The following is a 23,216-nucleotide window of genomic DNA, read 5'->3' on the forward strand; positions in this document are numbered from 1 at the left end:
ACACCACCCCAAAATATACTAAACATTTTTCTTTACAGTTCCCTATGCCTTCCTTGAAAGGTAGTCATACCTTTGCATAATTTTTGAAGCAAGACAAATAGTGAGCTTGCAATGATAGAGACCTTTTTTTAGCACCTTGGACAAGTATTCATGTCTCTACCATTTCCCGCTCACTGTTTGTCTTTCTTTGATTCAAAGGCACAAATACCTTTCAAGATGGTGCAGGAAACTTTAAAGGAGAATAATGTTTTTTTTACCCCTATAATACTTTTACTCTGGAGTCACCCCCATTGGGCCTGGTCGTCAGATCGAGTTTCTATCTTCCGTACTGGGTCTTGAGTCCTCCCCTGAAGCTTGAATCAATGTACCAAGATACTGTAGGTTAAATAGATCATGTGCATAGATAGGGGGAGGGAAAGAGGGTTGCCCTTAGGAATTTAGTGTTTACTAAATGCCCCACAAGAAAGAAATTTTTAATTTGTTCAACATATCAGTAGGCAGGCATGTTGGGCACAGGGTTTTCTCTTCAGTCTCATACCAGACCTAGTCACTTATTTGAGAATTATTTTTCATAATCTTCAGGTAAAAATTATCTTAATCCATCCCCAACTGAGCAACTGAGTGCTCAAACTCAAACAGTATATGTAAACTGCCCCCCCCCCCCCCCCCCCCCTTACACACAGCATTTTCAAAGATGCTCTGTGGTCCCTGGTTAAGGAATTCTGGCATTAGTAAAACAATTAAGTGCCATGCTGCAGATATTCTATTTCCTAACCTAAATCTAGCTCATTCCCTCTTCGTGCTAGGGATTGTGGATGAGAAAATCATTAGGAGGAAAAAATGCTATATAACAGACGTTGCCGCGTTTCCCGCGAAAATCCCGCGGGTCAGCCAGACAACACCATCCAACGACAAGGGAAGCCATGTCGCCATGTTTGTGGTTTGTAGATCGAGAAAAACCACCTTTCTTGTAGTAATAGTCTGTATATTATCTCTCGTGATTCTTTTGGAGGGTAAAAGCAAAAGCAAATGCACTTGCTGGAGGGGCCATTGCGACGGTTTGACGGGCGCTTGTGTTTGCAAAGACGGATGGTTTGGAGAACGCTGCCAGTTCTGTCGGCAAAGGTTGGTTACTTTGGCCTAAATTTTTCACAGAAAGAAACTATCATCAGTAAATTGAAATAAATCTCCATTGAAAAAATAAGTATGCCGCTTTAATGAAAAGAAGAAACCTAATAATTTCTTTATTGAGCTTCGAGCAACGACTCGCAATATTACAGGTCACCAATACCCCGGCCAATACTGATTATGTTTTGAACATTTTATTCTGCATTCATAAAATCCTTAACGTAAACCCCATGACTTGGGCTTCGACCTCATTTTAAAAGCACAGAAGGCGTGCCTAACTCTTTAGAGTCTTTGAAAGAATGTCTGACTACTTTAATATATTATTTTTGTCGTTGTAAAGGTGTAAAACTAGGGCAACGTAGTTAATCTTCTTGATTTCTTCACAAAGGAAATTACATCAAAAGCATAGCAGTTTTATCTCTTTTTTTTTTTCACAATTAAAAACATAGGATATTGTTTATTAAGAAAGAGGGTTTGTTCTCCTTTTCCTATTTTGAATATTTACGGAAGCGTTAAGTATAACGAACGAGGGGAAAATATGTTGACTTTTCCTGCACATTCAACACGCCGTGAATGTCGTGTTGTGATAATAAGAAAGCAAATGAAAACCTTGTGCTCCCTTATACTGTTTGTTATATTCAATTAAGACTGTCAGCCATATGGTATATGAATGAACGTCGACAGAAAAGGTCTGTTTGACGATCCTTATTCTCAAAGTGATGAAATTCTAGAAATGCCTTTAGGTTTTTCAATAAGAGCATTGGCGCTTCAGCACATTTTTTTTTACTGACATCAACAGTTTGTTATTTAGAGCTTATTCGTAATCCTTAAATTTTCTTTCTCTTATGCCTTTGTCTTTTATTTCCTGTACTGTACTAATTTCCTTTGACCATATCATTTTGTATGGGTGTATATTTTTTATCTTTTGAATTCCAGACAAAACATGAATTATTGACAGTAACACAAGCTTTATAGACCTCGAAATTGACTGTTTATAAAATATGTTTATAAAGTTTATGTTAATGGTTAATTAATGCCTTGGACAAAAAAGTTTATTATCAGTTAGAGAGGTTGAGTTTCATGTTTCTGTTTTAGAAACAATTTCTAAAATTATCATTTATAGAAATATTATTTTTATACAATTCTTATAACCTCCAATATCATCATTCTGTCGTCAGCTATAGCAAAATCTAGGCTAGGGAATACCCGGGGGGAGGGGGTTACTCACCTACATTCCATATACTGGTACGTGCTGCCAAACAGGGTATGGTTTTCAGCGATTTTACTCTGGAACAGGGTATATAAAGTTGCGCTCGCTCTGGGACAGGGTATGTGAAATCACTCTCTCTCCTCTCTGGAACAGGGTATCCATTTTCGCAACACCGGAACAGGGCATGATTTTCAGTGATCTTGCTCTGGAACAGGGTATGAATTTCAGCAATTTCAAGGGAATACTCAATGGAATGGCATGTGGTCTGATATTGGAAAATGTTAAGGTTAAATCAATGTAATAGATGGTGGTTTGGTTTAGATGATGATGACAGTAGTAATGGTAATAGTGGTGGCAATACTGATAAATAGTAATAAATAATTATACAGTTACAACTTAGCTAATACAAGGACAATAACAGGATCTCTATATTTAAGAAGTATTCATTTAAGTGGGGTTAAATTGCAGATGATTATAATCTAGATGAAGGTTAAAGTAGAATAGGGTTTAAATTATAATGATAGTAATGTCAATGAACATGATACTTAGTAATAGGTAATGGTTAAGATAGTATTTGTGATAGTGGCAATGATGATCATAGTGGTTGGTAGTGTCCATGATAATATTGATAATAATAATAATTATACAGCTTCTCATTGAACCCATATAGGTAACTGTCCAATTATTTTCTTAATTTGACAGGTCTTGTTGATATGGGATTAATTAGGCAGCTAAATAATTAATAGGTAATGGGAATTTCATGCTCCCCAATCAAGAAATAATTAGACTTGAAAAATTCCTCTGACTGCCAAATTGGACTTGGCCTACGACTTCATTCAATTTTGTCAGTCCTCGGAATTTTCCTTGTCTGAATATTTCTTAATTGGACAGCATGGAGTCCTATTACATATATGCCAATAATAATAATAAATATTTTCACAGGATAAAACACTCCAATGTGTTTCCTTCCAATAATAATTATTAGCTTTAATTATGAATGACAGTGGGTTATAAAGTGTAGACAGTAATATGATTATTATACAGTCATTTTACTCCCTATCTTACTTTTGATTGGCTGAAACAATGGCAATGACATTTTGACTAATTTGGATATTCATAAACGTAGACGATGTGCAGACGTTTTCTACACTTTTCTTATCAAACTCACTTATCTCTAAAAAAGGCCTTTATTTTTAATACGTAATGGTTTTTTTTTATATCAGGCTTACAGCTGATAGCGGAGTTATTACTGATGGCCCAGGAGAATATGAAGTGTCATCTACATGCATGTGGCTCATAGAGTCCAAAAGGTGAGTATCTGTCATAAAATCTACATTAAGGATATGATCATAAGTAGAACATCTGTTTAGTCTGGTGCAAGGAGTAAAGGAAAGTCTAACAAACAAAACTCCACATGATTAATTCAAATACGATCAGTGAAGGTTTTGAGGGTTAGAGGATTTTATGAATCAAGCAGGTTATAAGCTGCAGGGTATCTATACATTATCCGGTCAAGTCGCCCGAGAGTCAAGTCGCCCAAAGTCAAGTCACCTGGAGTCAAGTCGCCGAGAGTCGTGGTCAAGTCGCCCACAATGTATGGTCAAGTCACACAATCACAATCTTCTTCCTCTTACATTGTTATTTCTACAGTGCTACTACTGCAACGTAATTTTCTCATGGTTATAAAAAAGATGTGTTGAAATTCTGTCGTTTTCTGTTGCTTTCTGATTGGCTCCACTACCCAAAAATGGTATTGTTTTCATTCTATGATTTGATTGGTTCTTGCTTTCTAGGTGGCCCCGGTTAAAGTAGTCACACTGTAAGAATTTTCTAACAGTTCTATCATTGATAGAATTATATTGATCAAGACTTTTGTTGTCTTTGTTGGCAGCCCCAATTCAAGCATAGAGCTTAGCTTAGAACAGTTTGCTACAGAGTGTAGCTGGGACAATTTATATGTGTACGATGGTTCCTCAGTACAAGCACCTTTGCTAGCAGCATACAGGTAATTGAATCAAACTAATTTTGAGCCTAGATTTTATCATTAATGCATTTAGTAACAACTACAGATTCATTTGGGAACTAATCTTGTACTTTCTAATAAATTTTTAAGCATGTTTATTCTTACTATTTAAATTTATAAGTAACATATGCAGTATGAGTGGTTGTGTTGTATCAGATATACTAACTTGTGGCATAGCCGAGAGTTTGTATATTGGATACAACACGGACATGAATACTGTAGATTGCTTGTCAAACGTCTAGGTTAGTTCCTTTGTGTTTCACTAAAATTTTCAAAATTAATGTGAATCTGGCGAAGAAAATCCAACTTAAAGTTTATGCAAATGAACACAATTTTGTATCAGATTTACAACACTCTTCATGGTGGTGATTTCTGTTGTGTTTTCCTCATGAATTAGTAATGAGTTTGAGAAAGAAAAATTGTCATCTCTTCCAGTTTGTATATTAAGTATTCTCTTTCATTGTTAAGAGGCTGCAAGAGCTTTGTTTAACCCATGCATAGGGTTTTTCTCTTGCACCCTTTGTATTAAAACAGGTAGAGTGTGGGTTTGAATCATCAAGAAGCACTTGTTTTCCTTCACATTCGTAATGTCTCGTTCACACATTCCTGAGTGCTCAGGAATGTATGCATGGAGCTTTAGGAATGTAGAGTAAAACAAGTGCTTTTTGACGAGTCAAATCCACGCTCTACCTGTTTTGGTGTATTTTTCATTATTAATCTTATAATATTATAGTTTACTTCATTTTTGTGTGGAAATAAATAAACTTTTTGAAACTTTGATGACTATAGTCAAACACCTCAAGCATGAACATGTAGATGTTATTAATGACTTTATTTTTGGATTCTTGATTTCATTATTTGATTCAAACATTTATTAATGAAAACAAAACATATAAAAAAGACTTTTGTTTTAAATGATGAATGTTTGAATGGAATAAAAAAATCAAGAATCCAAAAAGAAAGTCATTAATTACCTCTGCATGTTAACACTTGCGGTGGTTAAAGAATCCAAAAATAAAGTCATTAATAACCAGCTACGTTTTCACACTTGAGGTGGTTTGAATGTTGCTGTAGCAATATTTGAGGTGAAGCAGTATAACATTTAATAGTGTAATAATTAATATACTTAATAATGAATTAGCCAAGAAAATCTACCTCTTAAATATTCTTTTATCATTCATTCATTCATTTGTTCGTTCATCTATCCTTTTTCATTTTCATATTTTTCAATTTATGCCTTGTAGTTTTCATTCATTTTTTTCATTCCGTTTTTATCCATTAATTACTTCCTGCTTCCTTCCTTCCTTTCTTGAATTGAACCAATCATTCATTCCATCCTCATGTTTTTCATTATTTATAAAATCATTCAAAATCTCCCATTTATCAACAGTGGTGTTTTAAGAGACAACAGCAGCATTGAAACATTAAAAAGTCCAATCAGAACACTAAGGTCTTCATCAAATACAGTATACATCTGTTTCTACAGTGATAAACATATTAAAGATAATGGATTTAGAATCAAATATAGGTGAGTCACAACCAAAAATGCATTATTTTACAATAACTTACAAATTTCTCGCACACTGATTGGTTATTTTTTATCATCAATAAGAGTACAGACAGATAAGGCTGATGTCAATGAGAGCACGCTCTTTCTGTTGGTTGTTTTGATTGCTAAAAATGAGAAGTTTTTATTGTTTTTGTTATTGTAAAAAACAATTAGTCATCAGTTTTTTATGTGTCTGTCCTCTTATTGACGATAACTTTTGGCATCACATTGTCAAAGTGGAATGCAGAGCCACTCGGACTCAGCTACGCCTCATGGATCCACACTACTTTGACAATGTGATGACGCAATTTATCATCAATAAGAGAACAGACACATAAAAAACTGATGTCTATTTTTTAAACTACCAATGCTTACTCTAGCTTTTGTCTTTCAACTGATCTGAAATAGTGACGTAGAAATGACATCACTGCAAAACTGAGGTGTCATAAAGCCTGTGAAAATTGACCAGCAAAAAAATTAAATTCAACTTTTAGGCCACACTTGGTTGCCTTTTTAGCATTGATAGGAATGGACATTTCGTTGCTGACTCAATATTCCGAGATTCAGAGGTGAATATCGTACACTATTCACCTCCAATTAACCAATGAGCGTGCATATTCTTAGGAAGTACACAAGTTAGTATGTGCTAATTGGTTATATTCAGCATGTGACAAGTGTCTGTTAAATAGTGATGACTCTATATTAAGTGGGTGTCTGTAAGACACAGTTTGATCGTATAGATTTTTGAGCGTGACATGAACTTTGACTTTACGTTTTCCTAACAGTGTTTTAAGAGAATGCCCATCAACATGCAGTTTCCATGGCAACTGCAACTCTCTTGGAACATGCACATGTAAGCCAGGATGGAGTGGGCCTACGTGTAATGTATCAACATGTACATACTCTTGTGTTCATGGTACATGTAATGCTACGACATTGTCATGTGACTGTCAACCTGGATATTCAGGTATGTATGTACGCATTTGCTTAGCTCTAGCCAGGTTGCATACAGACGTCACCAGACCTTTGCTGAGATAGTGAACATATTGTATTGTGCTCTGGCTTTAGTACAAAATTCTGTTGTTTTAGTACAAAATTCTTTTCTTTTTTATATTGTTATATGTATCATGTTTATGGAACTCAGAAATGGCTATCCTATAGCAAACATAAAAAGAAATATTGTCGGTAGCATTGATACAATAGACCAATGGACTACTTTGACAATATGGCAGCCATCTTGGATGGCAAGGCATTATGGGGTGTCCATTATGAGGTGTTACAGTAATGACATCATATTAACAGCTCACAGCTGTTAACAGCTAATGATTCACAATGATGACTTTTCAAACGTTGTGTGAAAAGCATTTCACTCACTGCCAGTTACATTTTTTAACAACATTGTGTTGCAACGACATATTTCAGTTTTTTGAATGACCTTCAAAACTCACAACATTGTAGCTATCTATTTGTGTTGCTGAGTGCACCATGTTACACGAGGCCATCTATTTTTTTCAAATGGTCCTGCCCTGTGCTTTGAGGTTGCTCCTGCATTTCATCTCATCATCTACCTTATGAGCTGTATACATGTTTTGTGTCTAATATCAGCATTGAAAATAAATGAATAAATCCAGTTATTATTAAAGCAGTGAAAACACTCAAATTACTCACAATATTTCTACCTTTGCTCATTCATACCAACATATTCGCATGTAATGTTCTATTTTTAGGTCCATCATGTAATAGTACCAGCAATTATGGCTTCTGGAGTAAGCATACTGCTGGAAACCAAGGTATGTATTACACTAATTTAGAGAAGTGTACACACAAAAAAATGATGAAGACCCTGTTCCTTCAGATTTCCAAAATGCCGCCCTTGCTAGGGGTATGGATATTTTCCACAGAGTCACCTATAGACACATGAGGTATACAGTCCTTTGAAAAACCTTACCGGCTTCACGGGACTTCAACCAGTGCCACAAACCTAAACAAAAAACATTTTGCATTTTTTCCGAGTCTTTTAATAATTAGCTGCACGTGTTGCTAGATAAACTATGCAGATCAGATTAGATATATATAGTACTGTTTCACAGACATAGTGTTTCGGCTCTATCTATTGCCGAAACCCTTTAACAATTATTTTACTGAAATACTATCTTAAACAAACTTAGTAAATAATAATACATTTTATCCTTATTAATGCATTTGTTTCTCAGATATTATTCAAGGACGAGCATCTCATGCAGCTGGGTTGCTAGGAGACTGGTTATGGGTGTTTGGGGGTTACTCATTGACCAGTAGGCCATTTAATGATCTTATTAGGTAGGTTGAACTTTACTTTTGGCAAATCCTAATAATTGTTGTTGACAAAGCAAGCCCTGTAAAAAAGTATGGTTTTTTAATGCATATTTTTCATAGGTCTCTCTTTTTCAACATTAATTGTTAGAATTTACATATCTTTAAAAATATGCAAGAATATTTCAGTGTCTTTTTAATTCTATTTTTCTAGGTATAGTTTTTCTACAAATAATTGGGAAATAGTTAGTTATTCAGGTGAAGGTCCAAGCAGAAGATATGGACACTCACTTGTTGCATGTAATGTAAGTACTATACCTTAATGATGAGAAATGAGGGGGGAAAGCACTATAAAATGGAAGAGAATGGAAGGGAATAAATGAAAGAATTATTAATAGGATGAAATAGAATGGATAAGATCAAACAGAGTGCAATAAAATATAGAATGGAGTACGATGGAATGGAGTGAAATAAAGAAAGAGATGTGGTGGAATAGAAAATGATAAAAAGGAAATGGAAAAAAATAGGATGGGATGGAATAAATAGAATAAAAAATAGCATAGAATAGTATGGCATACACTTCAATGAGATGGGAAATGGGAAAGAGAATGTACCATGTTTCCCATTTCAGACCACACTTCATTCCCTTTAGGATAAGATTCTCATCAACATTATCCTTCAAGCTTTATTGGTTGATAAATGAAAGAAATAATACTCAAGGGAATTACGTAATTGGAAAACACTGATTAGATCTGTTAAAGTGATTCATTAAAAAAAACAGCTTTATTTTGTTATCTGTAATCAAACTAGTGACTAATTTTTGACTTTCAGAATTCTATTATCATATTTGGAGGAGTTTCTCTTGATGGTCATACGCTCAGAGACCTTTGGCACTTTAACATAATAACTAAAGGATGGAAGAGGGTTAAGTTTTCATTAGATAGTTCGCTCCCCATTGCAGTATCTGGTCACTCGGCTACTCTTGTAAATAATAAAATGATAGTGTTCTTTGGGTATGGTCCACAATATGGCTATACTCCATATGTACAAGAATTCGATTTAGGTGAGTAACTAAGGTAGCGTAATAGCAGATCACCCACCTCTCACTCACCCCATTGGCACTTAGGTTCAATTCACTTGTGAGTATTTATACCATTTTACTTGTTTAAGCTCCATCTCCGATTAAATACCTTCCTTAAATAAGTGCCACAACTAAGACCAAAATTCTGTTTGCTGCTCATGAATGAGTGCCACCCCAAATAAGTGTCGCTTTTATCCATACCAAAAAAGTATTATGGTACTTTGTATTATTTAAACATTTGTATTCAGTTTGTATTGAATGATTGGTTACACATTATGTATATGGCAAACACTTTTTTTTAAATAAGGGCTTCCCTTGAATAAATGATTTTCCCAAATTAATGTCAAATATGAAATCCATAAGTCTAACGTGCCGTGTCATGTTTTCTCACTGGACTCAGAAGATGACTTCCACTCAAGTTGTCGAAACGTCAGTCACCACCAACAACAGTCTTTCTCAAGACTATACCCACCCAGACGATAATTATTATTTCACAACAAACTTCAACACCTGGGTTCAAACCATTTACTGTTAAATAAGTAAATAAAGTATTTTCATGGAATCTTGCATAATTAGTATAATATTAGTCTCTTGATCTTGAAGTTGCTTTATTTTGTATTTAATTGTATCACCACTCTATAATCCCATATAAGCAACTATTGTATTATTTTCAGATTCTCTTTCCTGTACAAATTAAAGATTAATTTGGATCATTTCCATTCGCATTCTTTTGAGGGAAAACTATGACTTATAGAATTGGTCTAGTATAGTTTGAGATGATATAATTAATCTGCAATAGGACATGTTTGTCAAATTTGGAAATAATTGAATTCAAAAAATTCCTCTGACTGCCAAATTAGACTCGGCCTATCGGCCTCTCCCAATTTTGTCAGTCCTCAGAATTTTTTTCATTCAATTATTTCCAAATTGGACAGCATGTAGTCCTATTACCTATACTAATTACCAAGACTTTTTAAAGAATTTTCTAAACATTAAAAAAAAAATTTTTTTGCAGTAACTGATAAATGGATAATCTATAGACACACCTTATCAAGGAAAGGAACATATGGACACAGTAGTGTATATGATCCTATCTCTGGTTTAATATATGTATATGCTGGCACTTCTAGTAGCATAGCTGATAAAGGAGTATCAGATGATTTACATAGCTATAACCCTGTCACACACCAGTGGTAAGTGCATTAGGGCTGTTTTCATTGTTTAAAAAATTGTTTATGGGACATTTGTATTATGGCACCATTAACTACAGCTACTAGAATCCCTGGAACACTTTCTTTTGTTCAGTTAATCAGCACCAATAGACCTTATTTGTGGTATGACAATGTTTTTCCAATTCAGTGTGACAAACCTCTGGGGGAATGCGGAGCTATTGTTTTGAAACTCATCGGAATATCATCGTTATTCCTTTCGTATCCTTCAGGATACTCATGAATTTTTAGAAGAGTAAAAACAAAAGAAAATGAATCCCCTGGAGGTTCGTCACCCTGAATTGGGAAAACATTGTCACACCATGAATAAGGTCTATTGTCTTACTATTCTCAGGTTACCGTAATACAAATTTGAATGAGAAAGAAATTTTCTAAATTATTTCAGTAATGGTAGAGAAATAACACCATTTTGTTGCCTAAAGAGGGGCAATAAGTAGGGATTTCTCCACAGTTCACAACAATTTTCAAAGTATGATCATAGTTCATGGAAATTAATGTCATGCATTTACGATTCACAAATTTTAGAACATGTTAGAATCACAAATCATGGAAAATAGTTTTTCCTTATCACAGATCACAAATATTTATTTTAAAAAAATCAAAAGTTAGAGCAAATACCCCTTACCACTCCTGTTTAATGCTTAATTTTGTAGGACCAAGCTAGAGAGCAGCAGTGTAGCGCAGTATTTACATTCAGCAGTTTTGATTGGTCACCTTATGTTGGTCTATGGTGGTAATACTGCAATATCTTCATCAGCTGCTACATGTTTTGACTCCGTTTTTCTAGCCTATGATTTAAGTAAGTGTTAAGTAATTTATAGGGAATCTTGAATATACAAACTGATGTGCTTCTTTTTCCCATTCATTTCTTCTTTCTTCCTTCCCTTTTCTATCTCCCTTCCATCCATCCTTCCCTTTCTTACTTATTGTCCCCATCTCCTTCTCTCTCTCCCTTCTTTCCTTCCTTTCTTCCTTCCTCTCACATACTTATCACCTGTTCTTTTTCTGTCTGTCTGTCTGCCTTTCTGTCTCTTCATTCCCTTCATTACTGTCTCCATTTCCTTGTACTTGTATAACTTCTTTTGTCATCTCACTTCAGTTTGTGGCAAGTGGATGACCATGCCCAAATCAGCACTGCCAATCACCTCTCATGGAAGCCTTGGCCAATCAGGCTTCATTTATAACAGGTTTTTTTTACCTTTTAACTAAGCCAATAAATGTCTTCTTCCTTGTCGGTGATCCTAGTGTTATATTTAACAGGATATTTTGGTATGTTCCCCAAAATGTTTAATCCTTAAAGGCCTTTCAGGAAACCTTGCTTTTGGCAAGCATGGGTGGCATAGCAGTGAGAGCGCTCACCTTTCATCAATGTGACCCCGCTTCAAGTCCTGCCTGGCAAAAAAAATCAACTCCTAAATTCCAATTCAATAATGGAAAAAGGACCACAGCTTTGTTAGTCGGCACCATTGGCTATTAAAAGTACAAGTACAAAAACAAGAACAGTTTTCCAGTTATTACAAATACAACCTATGGGTCTTTCACACCTCCACAAAAATGGTGCTTGTATATTTCACTGTTCAGAATCTTCCCCCTAAAATCTATTATTTATGGTTACTTACCATTCGTTTGTTTTCTGCCAGAAAAATGTTCATATTTGGTGGATTCAATGGAGAGATGATAAATGACTTGCTGAGCTACTCACTAGGTATAGTGGAATAGCCCTTATCACATATACTTCCATGTCACAGCTCTAAATTAGGAATTGTCGTACTGTAGTTTGGTTGGCATCATTTGTATATTTTTAAGATGCCTACAACAATGATTATAATTATAATTACTGGAAAAAAATTAACATCATTCATAAATAGTAAAACCCTATGTTCTCTGTTGTAGGTGACTGTTCTGCATGGAAGAACAGAACTACTTGTCTTGCAGCCCACTCTTTGTCTGGCTGTTTTTGGGATCCTCTAAGCAATCATTGTGTTAGCCCGTCTGAAGGTTTTATCAGCAATGATTCCTTTGAAAGACCAAGATGTAAAAGTAAGCAATAGTCCCTTTCACAGTTCCCTGTGCCATCTTGAAAGGTAGCCTTTGCATTGAAGCGAGATGAACGATGAGCTGGCAGTGATAGAGATGTGAATAATTTTCAAGGTGTTGAAAAAGTTCTTTATCATTGCAAGCTCACCATCCTTTCAAGATGGTGCAGGGAACTGTAAAAGAGACTATTCTCTGATTATTTCTTTTTTAAATATTCCACACATTGGATGTGATTCATCTTTAGCTAAAAGTGATTGCATTTTGCACCAAGAGTTTCAATTTGAAATATATTTTTTTCTATGGCAGATTTGTGCAATGCTTCAGGAACATGTAATGAATGTAACTCTCAAGGATTGCAGTGCAAGTGGTGTGATAACAAATGTAAGGAAAAAGAAGATTTCTGCAATAAATCTCAGGTGAGGCTTGCTACTACTTGTGACTGTAATTATAGTGTAATGTGTAGTTCCAGAAAATATCCATACCCCCACCACAGAGGAAATTTGTAAAAGTACCCCCCACCCACCCCTATCTAGAAACTTCCAATATTCTTCCATAAACACTCTGTAATTTTGTTCTTTCTCTGACCGCCCTCCCCTCCAGAATTTCCAATTTCCTCTGTGGGTGGGGTATGGACATACGATATAGGGGAAATATTAAAGATGAAATCCAAAGGGTCGACAAGTCAATAGCCCATGAGGCCAAAGGCAAAATGTGTAGTTCCAGAAATCATCCATACCTACCCCACAGAGGAATTTGGAATTTCCAAAGAGTATAGGGGGGTCAGGGAAAGAACAAAAATTACAGAGTTTGTATGGAAGAAAATTTGAATTTCGTGGGGGTAGAGGGGTGTCTTAAAAATATTCCTCCATGAGGGGGGTATGGATAATTTTTGGAACTACACAATAGGCTATTCACTCAGACCATAAAGGCCAGAGGTCTAATTGTTTTAGTCTAAACCTACTAATCCATCAAATATTAAATGGTATATTGATATTAATTCAATTATATTATTACTATAATATCATCATCTTGAATGCTATCATCATATACTTTGGCTCTCATTCAACACTCAACTAAACGTTGTACGCAGCGTTGACTGGGATACCTGGAAAGGGGGAGTGGAGGGCCTGGTTTCAACATGCATGGAGTATTTAGTTGGTTGAGCTTCCAAAAATACTGATAGAGTACAAACACTAAAAGTGTGCAACACTTTGCACTATTTAGTAGTAAATAGTGTTAATTAAACAATAGAAAACAATAGGATTAGCATTATTTAGCAGTATTTAGTGGTATTTATGTTGCACACTTATAGTGTTTGTATTCTAATGTAGTACTGATAAATAACTCAGTCTGGAAACCCAATTCCAGTTCCGGTCTGGATTTTGGCATACGTAATTAGGTTGTTGACTCCTGGGTACTATTTGTGCCCATTCCCATTTTGTCGTGGAGAAGACAGAAAAACAGACTTTTTATGACCTGTAATTTGCTAGGAGAAAAAACATAGAGATTCTTTTAGACCACAGTAGTGACATTATCATTAAACCTCACAGTTTTTTCTTGTTTTCACAGGCTTGTAAATTATCGCAAAATCCACACTGCAAGGGTAATTAAACCTTTGATAAATATTTCCATAACTAAAGTGACTTAAGTCCTTGATTATCCTTGATTTTGAAATTTTCTTAAATTATATTCATTAGGTGAGAGCTGTCAGAAGTTGAATTGCGAGAACCACCAAACCTGCCAGAAATGTCTCTCAAAGACTTCTCGGCATTTACTGTCAAATCAATGCATGTGGTGTGAGGCACAGAAGCGATGCGTTGTTGAAAAAAGCTATATTGTATCATTCCCATATGGTCAGTGTAATCAGTTGGTGACCGAAGTAGAACAGTGTCCTGGTAAGATCATTCCCAACAGCAATATTCATATAATTTGCAAGTGTTGTGGCTGCAGTTATAGGCCAGTTGCATGATTCTAACTTTTTACTGGGTCCACTAAGCATAGTCGGAGGGGGATGGGAGATAATCTGAAAGTTGGGAATTTGACCTATGTCCCCCAACCCCCCCCCCCCCCCCACTCCCCCCCCCCCCCCCCCCCCCCCCAAAAAGAGAAAAATTGAAACTAAAGCTCTAGATCTTGGAAACAGGATTTTCAGTGCTTTGAGTCATATTGAAGCTTCAGATAACTCATACAACGTAAAATCATTGCTTCATTTCCCCAAGATAGGAAAATGGTTTGCAAATTGTTAGGAATTGTAAAGCTAGTAAAGTAAGTAAAAACTTACAGCTTAACTATGTTTTTCCCCCATATAGCTGTAAAGTGCAGGAATCATAAGTCTTGCAGTTCCTGTCACAAACTACCAGGGTGTGGCTGGTGTGACGATGGTTCTGGTACAGGAATAGGACGCTGTTTGGATGGAGGATCCAGTGGGCCATTTTTATCAAAAAATAGTATTATGCCTGAAACCTGTACAAACTGGTTTTTCATCAACTGTCCAGGTTGGTATGCTGTGGGTTGAGTTGAGGGGTGGGTTGTAATATGGTGTGCTATGGTTTGAGGTGTAGTTTTGGGTTGAGGGTGTACTAAGTGTGGTATGGTCCAGGTTGTACATCTGTTAGGTGTGTTATAATGCAGGATGTCGTGGTTTAGAATATCAGCAAGCAGTATCAAAAATCATCTGTCAGTAATCACTAATAAGGCAAATCATATGTTTCTTTAGCCTGCCAGTGCAATGGTCACAGTTCTTGTGATAGCAGAAATAAATGTATCAAGTGTCAACATAATACTAGAGGTATGCACTTTCAGTGATATTATACTTGATATTGCATACATACATCTATGTAGTTATTACACAGACTATGTCAATGTGCCTGACAAACACTGTCTTTGATGCTCAATCATCTGTTTATTTCTACCGAAACACACCATTGCCAGTAATGATCACACAACTAAAAAAATAATGTCATATATTAAAAGATTTATGTTTTCTGGAATTTCCAACAGCAGTAATTACTAAGAATCTGACCTCATGGAATCTCCTCAACCCTTGAAAATCTTACGTCTTTCTCTTCAAGAGGTTTAAGGTGGTTTGATTATGATAGAACTACCCAAAATAGATACGGATGTAGAATCTATCTTGAAATTTTCCCATATCTTTCTACATGATCTAATAAGTTTCCTATGTTACTCACCAGGACACCACTGTCAGTTTTGTATTGTTGGTTTCTATGGTGATCCTACCAATGGTGATAAATGTAAAGGTATATGCATGTTTCTACTGTGAACACCCAAAATATATCTGACTGGAATGTTTATTGTTTCTGGAATGTTTATCATTTCCTTACCAATTACATGCGAGGTAGATTGTTATTACTGAAGTCGACTGACATTTCAACTTATGACTTTGTTTTACATACTGAAAAAATATCTGCTTTTATTCACATAACAATTATATTCTAAGAAAACTTGAAATGATCATTCTAGTTTGGTGATACAATGATCTTTACCAACCTTTTAGTAATCTAAATTATCTCAGTAGAGAGGGAGGTACTGAGAGGGTATAAAATATTGGAAATCATACAAAAATATTGCTATTCAGAAAAGTCTTTTATGCTATCATTTGTCTGAGAAAGATCCTTTTTTATCAATTATATTCAATAATGTTCTTGTCTGTCAGAATGCTTGTGCAATAAACATGCAAAAGAATGTCATCCTGTCACTGGCAAATGCGATTGTCTGGTCAAAGGCATCCAAGGACACCACTGTCAAAAGTAAGTTGCTGAGATTTGTGTTGGTGATGGTGTTGTTGATGGTGTTGGTGATGGTAATGATGATGATGATGATGGTGATGTGGTAGTGTTGGTGATGGTAATGGTGATGGCAATGGCAATGGTGATGGCAATGGTGATGGTGATGGCAATGTTGTGGTGATGGTGATGGTGATGGTGATACTTATGGTGATGGTGATATGATGATTAGGTTGGTGATGGTGTTGGTGATTGTGATTGTGATGTTGTGGTGACAGTGATAGTGATGGTGATGGTGATAGTGAGGGTGGTGATGATGATTGGGTTGGTGATGTGGTTGCTGATGGTAATGATGATGATGATGTGGTGGCGTTGGTGATGGTGATGGTGATAGCGATGTGGTGTTGGTGATTGTGGTGATGGTGATTGGGTTGGTAATAGTGTTGGGGTCAGTGATGATGTTGGTATTGGTAATGATGATGGGGATGGTGATGGTAATGTTGATGATATACTGTTGGTGATGGTGATGATGATGTATTGATGATGATGGTGTTGGTGATTATCAATATTACATCAACATGAGATAATGTTGAATGGTTATATTGATATCAATATTTGCTATCTTACACCTGTATTGAAAAAATACTCAATGTTTCAGGTGTGTCGATCCATTTCATGGAAATGCATCCAATGGTGGATTGTGTTTTTGTGAGTATCTAAAAAAGTATTTAGTATAATATTACATTTTTAAAACAATAATTTTAGTTAAACCATTCTACCCAATATTTTCCTTAATTTTGATTGGATTTACCTCTAACTCTTTAAGAAACAACAATTCCAGAGGGCATCCCATCTCCCTATCTCTCTCTCTTCTTGACACACTGATATTAATGCCGTTCATCATTTTCTATCGTCTCAGATCGACTGCAAATCAATGATCCTATATCATTTAACTTCTCTGGAAAGACTAACATTAATCTTGAATTCAAACCAGTACTGGTAAGTCCTTAGGTTCTTAGGAGTATTTTTATATTCTAGATAAGTTGGTAGGAGCTGTATGGATAGGTCTAAGATAGGTGGGTTGTCAAGTAAGAGACTGACTCATTGACATATTTATTGGTGGGGTTTTGATAGTAGGGTAGATGATTGGGATTGAATAGTTGGGTAAATGAGTGAGTGGGTGAGCGAGTGGCTTGTTAACATAAAGTATTGAGATTTGGAAAGATCAGGAGTATTGAAAAGCTGGGTAGATGTGAGGGTAGGTGAGTAAGTAGTGACATGTTTATATGATATCATTATTGATTGATTGCCTGCTTTATATCGTTCATTACTCTTGATTAAATCTCTGTAGAAGGAGCACGATATAGAGTTCATGGTTGCCATTTCACACGGCCCACCTGCAAAGATTAATCTTACCTTCCTCATAAAAGGTTAGCGTCTGCTCCAATGACATGCATTCATTCTTTGGGCATTTTGGTAAAAACAGAATGTGCAATTTATCACTATCTCCTATCCTAAGGGTTTATATTTTGTTTTTAGATCTCAGGTCATCAACACAAAAAGAAAAGCTCATCTTTAAAGGCTACAGACTAGGGAAGCTAAACCAAAAATTTTCTCAAAGAGAATATGCATTCCACAAGAAATATGTGACCTTTAGAGCATACATCTACAATATTGACAAGAGTGCCCCTGTAACGATAACGGTAGGTCTGGATTATCATTCATTGACCAGATATTAAAACATTATGGCCTGGTTGTACGAAGGGTGGATAGCGCTATCCAGTGGATAAGTCGATGCTGATATCCAATAAATTTATCCACTGGATAAGATGTATCCATCGGATAGCATTCTTTCAGTCATTTATTAGTTCATTTGTTCATTCACTTGTTCATTTATGCATTCATTTATTCACTCATATATTTGTTAATTCATTTGTTCATTCATTCATTTTTTAATTTTTTTTATTCATTCAATTTCCCATTCATTTGTTCATTCATTTATTTATTCTTTTGTTCATTCATTCATTTTTTCATTTGTTTATTCATTCATTTTCCCATTCATTTGTTCATTCATTTATTTATTCTTTTGTTCATTTGCTTATTCATTCATTTGTTTATTCATTCATTGGTTCATTCATTCATTTGTTCATTTTTCATTCACTCATTCATTTTTCTTCACATTTTATTTTTTTAGGCAGTATTTACTCAGCCTTCGTCTTTAAACATTGACTTATTAGAATTCTTTCTGACTTTCTTTGGGTAAGTACGAGTACTTTACCAAGAAGTTAATAAACTCCAATATGAGGCAATCTGTCAATTATTTTGAGTGACCATTCCACTCCTTTGTCATCTTTATTAATAGTTTACAATGGTTAATAAGTAAATTATTAACTTATATTATTGATTAATATATTATTAAATTATATAAAATATTTGAAATATGGCAAGCACTCTGTTTGGCTGGCTACCTTGGTGACATTGGAGGAGAGACATGCTTGTGCAAAATGGTTTGAAATATTTTATAAAAGCAATTGAAATGGCTGTTTATGTCTCTGTATTGTGATATAAACACTCTGTGAGCTGTAGAGCACTCAAAAAGCAAGACGAATACTTGGCTATGTGTCATGTTCCTAAACTTGCTTCTCCTGTGCCCTATAGCACAGTACAGAGACATTGGCGCACATTTTATATTATTTCTTAACTAATGATATTCATGTAACTGATGTTTAGGTGCTTTCTGTCTTTGCTGTGTGTTGCTAGTATTGGCTGGAGGATCAGAAGTCGTTACCACAGTTATCTACTAACAAGGGTACTCCATTATTATTAATCATTGATCAAAAACGGTGACATTTGTATCCTAAACTCAGTGTGTATCCTTCTAAACTGACATTTTCATAACTACAAATGACGTTTGTATCGGGGTACAAGTGTCTTTCAATAATTCCACTGACTAAAGTTTTTCTTTCTATAATAACTTACAAATTTCTCGTGCACTGATTGGATATTTTTTATCATCAATAATAGGACAGGCAGATAAAGCTGACTTTAACAAGCACATGCTCTTTCTGTTGGTCGTTTTAATCACTAAAAATGCGAAGTTTTTATCTAAAACAATTAGACATCAGTTTTTTATGTGTCTGTCCGCCTCGTGAATCCCACTACTTTGACAATGTGATGACACAATTTATCGTCAATAAGAGGACAGACACATAAAAAACTGATGTCTATTTGTTAATTTGAATTTTAGCAAAATCGTGCAGAGAGGAACAGGATGGCAAATCGGCCCTTTGCAACAATCAATCTCTTGCTTCCAAATGAAATAGAAATACTCACCAAGGTTAGCACATTATTATAAATAGCATTTTTCACTGCTGACATCCCTATTGTGCATCATTGGATTGAAATGTGGACACGCCAAGCCCAGTGCACATATTAATATGCTGCAACAATGTTTTATTCGATTTTTATTGTCTTGTTGTTCCAATTTGTGAAAAAACTATGACCTTTCAATAGATATTAATATTCTTTCCTTATAACTGAAGCTTTTGTTTACGAAGTTTGTCCATGTATCGATCCCACAAGATTTTGCAATGTGTAATTCCAGAAATAATTATCCATACCACCCTCAAAGAAGAAAAGACCCCTACTTTCGGAAATTCCTTTTTTTTCCCATACAAACTCTATAATTTTTGTCCTTTCTCTGACCCCACCTTTTGGAAATTCCAAATTCCCCTGTGGGGAGGGTATGGATGATTTCTGCAACTAAACAATATCTTTTTTTAGTAACCCTGTAAAATGCTATTACATTACATCAATCAAAAAACAATAAACCGCTATAATCTTTTATTTTCATGCACAGTCTTCACCAAATCCCATCGCTATGGAACCCCTAGTTAAAAACAAGGTTGCCATAACAACTGTAGTAGTACTGCTACCAAGTGGTGAGGATGGCGCACCTCCTGTCGGACAATGTGGAATATGTTTTGCAAGTATGCTAATGTCTCACGGAAGCCATTCTCACTCAGGAATAAGAACACGAATGGGACGGAAAAAGAATAGAAAACGAGCTACTATGACAACTTACAATATTTAAAGAAGGCTTGGCTGATATGGATATCAGCAGGGATATAGATAGCGATAGCCAGATTTGAATCATTGCTCATTGGCTGGCAAAGAAGCACTGCTTCATGGTTAAGGTTATAAAGGATCAGAAGAAAGGAGTGTGATCTTAAGTCATAATTATTCTAGGCAATCGTTGCTGCACTGAAAAATAGATGCACAAGAAACTGGAAAACGCCATGACTGATTTTCCAAAAACGTTTGTGTGGTTATTGTTTAGTATTTGCAGCATCAGAACCTGCATAGAAGCATTGCAAGATGTCAGTCTTGTGTGATTTCATATCAAACATGGTCTGCAGCAATAGGAACTGCATACTCATCTTGGCCATTGAAGCATTGCAACATATTTTGATGGCTAAAAAGACATAAGCCATGGTGGAACTACATACAAACCTGATTTTATAACAAAATGGCCATGTGATGGAGAAAAGGTTTTGGATTTGTGGGATTCAGTTTGAAGTTGGAGCAGATGAAAATGAATTTTTCAAAGAAGAAATTACTGCCATGGTAGTTTAAAGTTGATGCATAAGTTGACTACATATTTTTGGTCACCAAGTATTCAGCTGAAAATCTACTTATATTTTTTTGATAAAAAATTGGGAATCGTTACATCAGTTCATCCTTTCATGGAGACTAACATTCTAGTTGCACATTAAAGTTTAGGTTAAATGTTTGCCGTTTCCAATCAAAAATACAATCACTCCAGAGGCTAATCGAGGATTTTGACTTGTTCATCCCATAACAGTTTTATCCACATTTTCAAGAAATTCCTGGTCAGAAAGGGGAATTCACAGGCAGGCATTAAAGCTACAAGGGAAACTACTTCCAGTTTACAGCTGTTAAAAACAAAATCATGTTCAAGTGCTTGAATGGTTTATTTATTTTTTGTTTATTAATAAAATTGCCAAAAAGTTAAGAAGTAATTACAATTATTTTGTAATTCATTTGAAAGGCTTGCACTATAAACTGTACACTTTAAAAAATTATGTTCTGGTCATACCAGCATGTTAGAACAATTAGTACAATTGTGAAAATGGAAGTACACATCAATATTAATGTGCCATTCACGCACCACAATTACCAGTGGAATATTTAAAAAATTTGAATTATGATTGGCTAGCAAATTGCAAGTCTATTAGTTATGGAGAAGATGAACAGAAAGAAACAGAATCTGTCTTGAACGTTTGGATAACTTATCGAAATTCTTGGTTATTTGTTGTTACCATTTTAATATTGCAAACCACGAATAGAGCACACAGTATAGAAATGTTCACACTGATGTCACCTATTGATATTGTGCCAACCATACAGAGCTCTATGGACACTTCTCAAAATTATTTCAAATGTGAAACTAAAACATGGAAACAAAATAAATGCAACAAATTCCATTGAAAAAAATTGTGGTTTATTTTTGGTGTTTTCATGCTAGCCTCTAGTCTCCTACGCAGCCACTATTAAAGATATGGTGCATGACAACACTAATAGCAGCTGCGTAGGAGACTAGCTAGCCTCGCATTTCAAGACAATTTTGACAGAGGTCCATTTGGCTACTGAATCAAAGAGGTCTTTTGGTAGGCAACTACCAAAGATTTCCGATGTCAATGCTTGTCAACCATGAATATTGCTATCCTAAGGGTTTCACAATCATACAAAAACTGTTTTATCTATGTTTATTTCCTTTGCTTATAATAAAATGTTTTTTAAGATATTGAATTTTAAAGGCCATATCATGGCATCGTATAATTATTTCTAACAGCAAGATTGAAATTACATTATCAATTATAAAACTAAAGAGAAAGGTGACAGTTAAATATTACTAAGCTTGCTTATTTTATTACCTGGAGTTGCTAGCATATTGTCATCAAGTTCAATAAGAAAGCAACAAAATGTGATACTGTTTGTTTATGACCATATTCTTGCAAAAATAAATATCAATATTGGTAATTACTATTATTGTTCTCAGTAGCACACACAGAATCATAGTTTCAATAAAACAGGTTTTAGTTTCAGTGAAACAGGTTTTAGTTTCAATAAAACAGATTTTAGTTTCAATAAAACAGGTTTTAGTTTCAATAAAACAGGTTTTAGTTTCAATAAAACAGGTTTTAGTTTCAATGAAACAAATTTGGATTCTGACAATGCCATGATTAATTTAACATCCAAAACGGCAAACTGCAAGACCAGATCAAGGGAGGTTTATCTGAATCTCTAAACCATGATTTAACCCCATAAATGACAACAAATTAGATCATCTTGACTTTTGTTTTTCAACATGAGTTTTTCTGTTAACCAAACTACAGTCCTTCCCCTGTGGGAAGCACGAGGTGGTGTGCGCTGCTAATGCGCCGCCTCTCACCAACGCCACCTCTCTCTTGTTTGTTGGTTCTCTCCTGTGCTTCGAGGGTTTTTCCTCCCGGTTCTCCAGTTTTTCCTCCCTCCACAAAAATGAACTTCTAAATTCTAATTGGATCTTCCAGCTGCCTCATCAATTGGGTTGCAAGGCCTGTATAGGCATTAATCTGTCGGAGTGGTAAACGCATTAGTCCTTTTTGAGTTTTTGGGTTCAGGGTGTGTGTTTTTTTGAGGGAGAGGGGGTTTAGTTCACCTATTCAAACCCCCTATCTAGAGAAACTCTTGTATCCACTCCTGAACTGTATGATTCTGTGTGTGCTATTTAGAACCACTGGTAATATTTCTTAATGGGTGACTAAAGAGTAAATAGACTTGCTTTACCAATAGTGTATAGTATTGTAAATATCAAAATAGTGTTGTTTATAATAAAAAATAGACCAAATTGAGAATCAC

At 35.3% G+C, this 23,216-nt stretch overlaps 1 protein-coding gene across 1 annotated transcript; it reads left to right on the forward strand.

The window, feature by feature from the left end:
• The first annotated feature begins 890 nt into the window (after positions 1–890).
• Positions 891–23,212, forward strand: LOC116296809 (attractin). Its single transcript, XM_031704904.2, has 29 exons — positions 891–1,125; positions 3,562–3,648; positions 4,230–4,343; positions 5,752–5,889; positions 6,696–6,877; positions 7,638–7,700; positions 8,124–8,229; positions 8,417–8,507; positions 9,034–9,265; positions 10,299–10,476; positions 11,166–11,311; positions 11,612–11,699; positions 12,153–12,217; positions 12,406–12,552; positions 12,856–12,965; positions 14,119–14,152; positions 14,247–14,444; positions 14,859–15,044; positions 15,266–15,337; positions 15,741–15,806; positions 16,223–16,316; positions 16,951–17,000; positions 17,212–17,291; positions 17,644–17,722; positions 17,832–17,995; positions 18,487–18,551; positions 19,023–19,101; positions 19,540–19,629; positions 20,152–23,212. The coding sequence occupies exons 1-29, from the start codon at positions 932–934 to the stop codon at positions 20,383–20,385; spliced, it is 3,432 nt and encodes a 1,143-aa protein (XP_031560764.1). The 5' UTR covers positions 891–931; the 3' UTR covers positions 20,386–23,212.
• The last annotated feature ends 4 nt before the right edge of the window (positions 23,213–23,216 follow it).

This window comes from Actinia tenebrosa, unplaced genomic scaffold, assembly GCF_029948245.1.
Source record: "Actinia tenebrosa isolate PJP-AT-01 unplaced genomic scaffold, QUT_ActTen_1.0 PGA_scaffold0__85_contigs__length_37466705, whole genome shotgun sequence".
NCBI classification, from domain to species: domain Eukaryota; kingdom Metazoa; phylum Cnidaria; class Anthozoa; order Actiniaria; family Actiniidae; genus Actinia; species Actinia tenebrosa.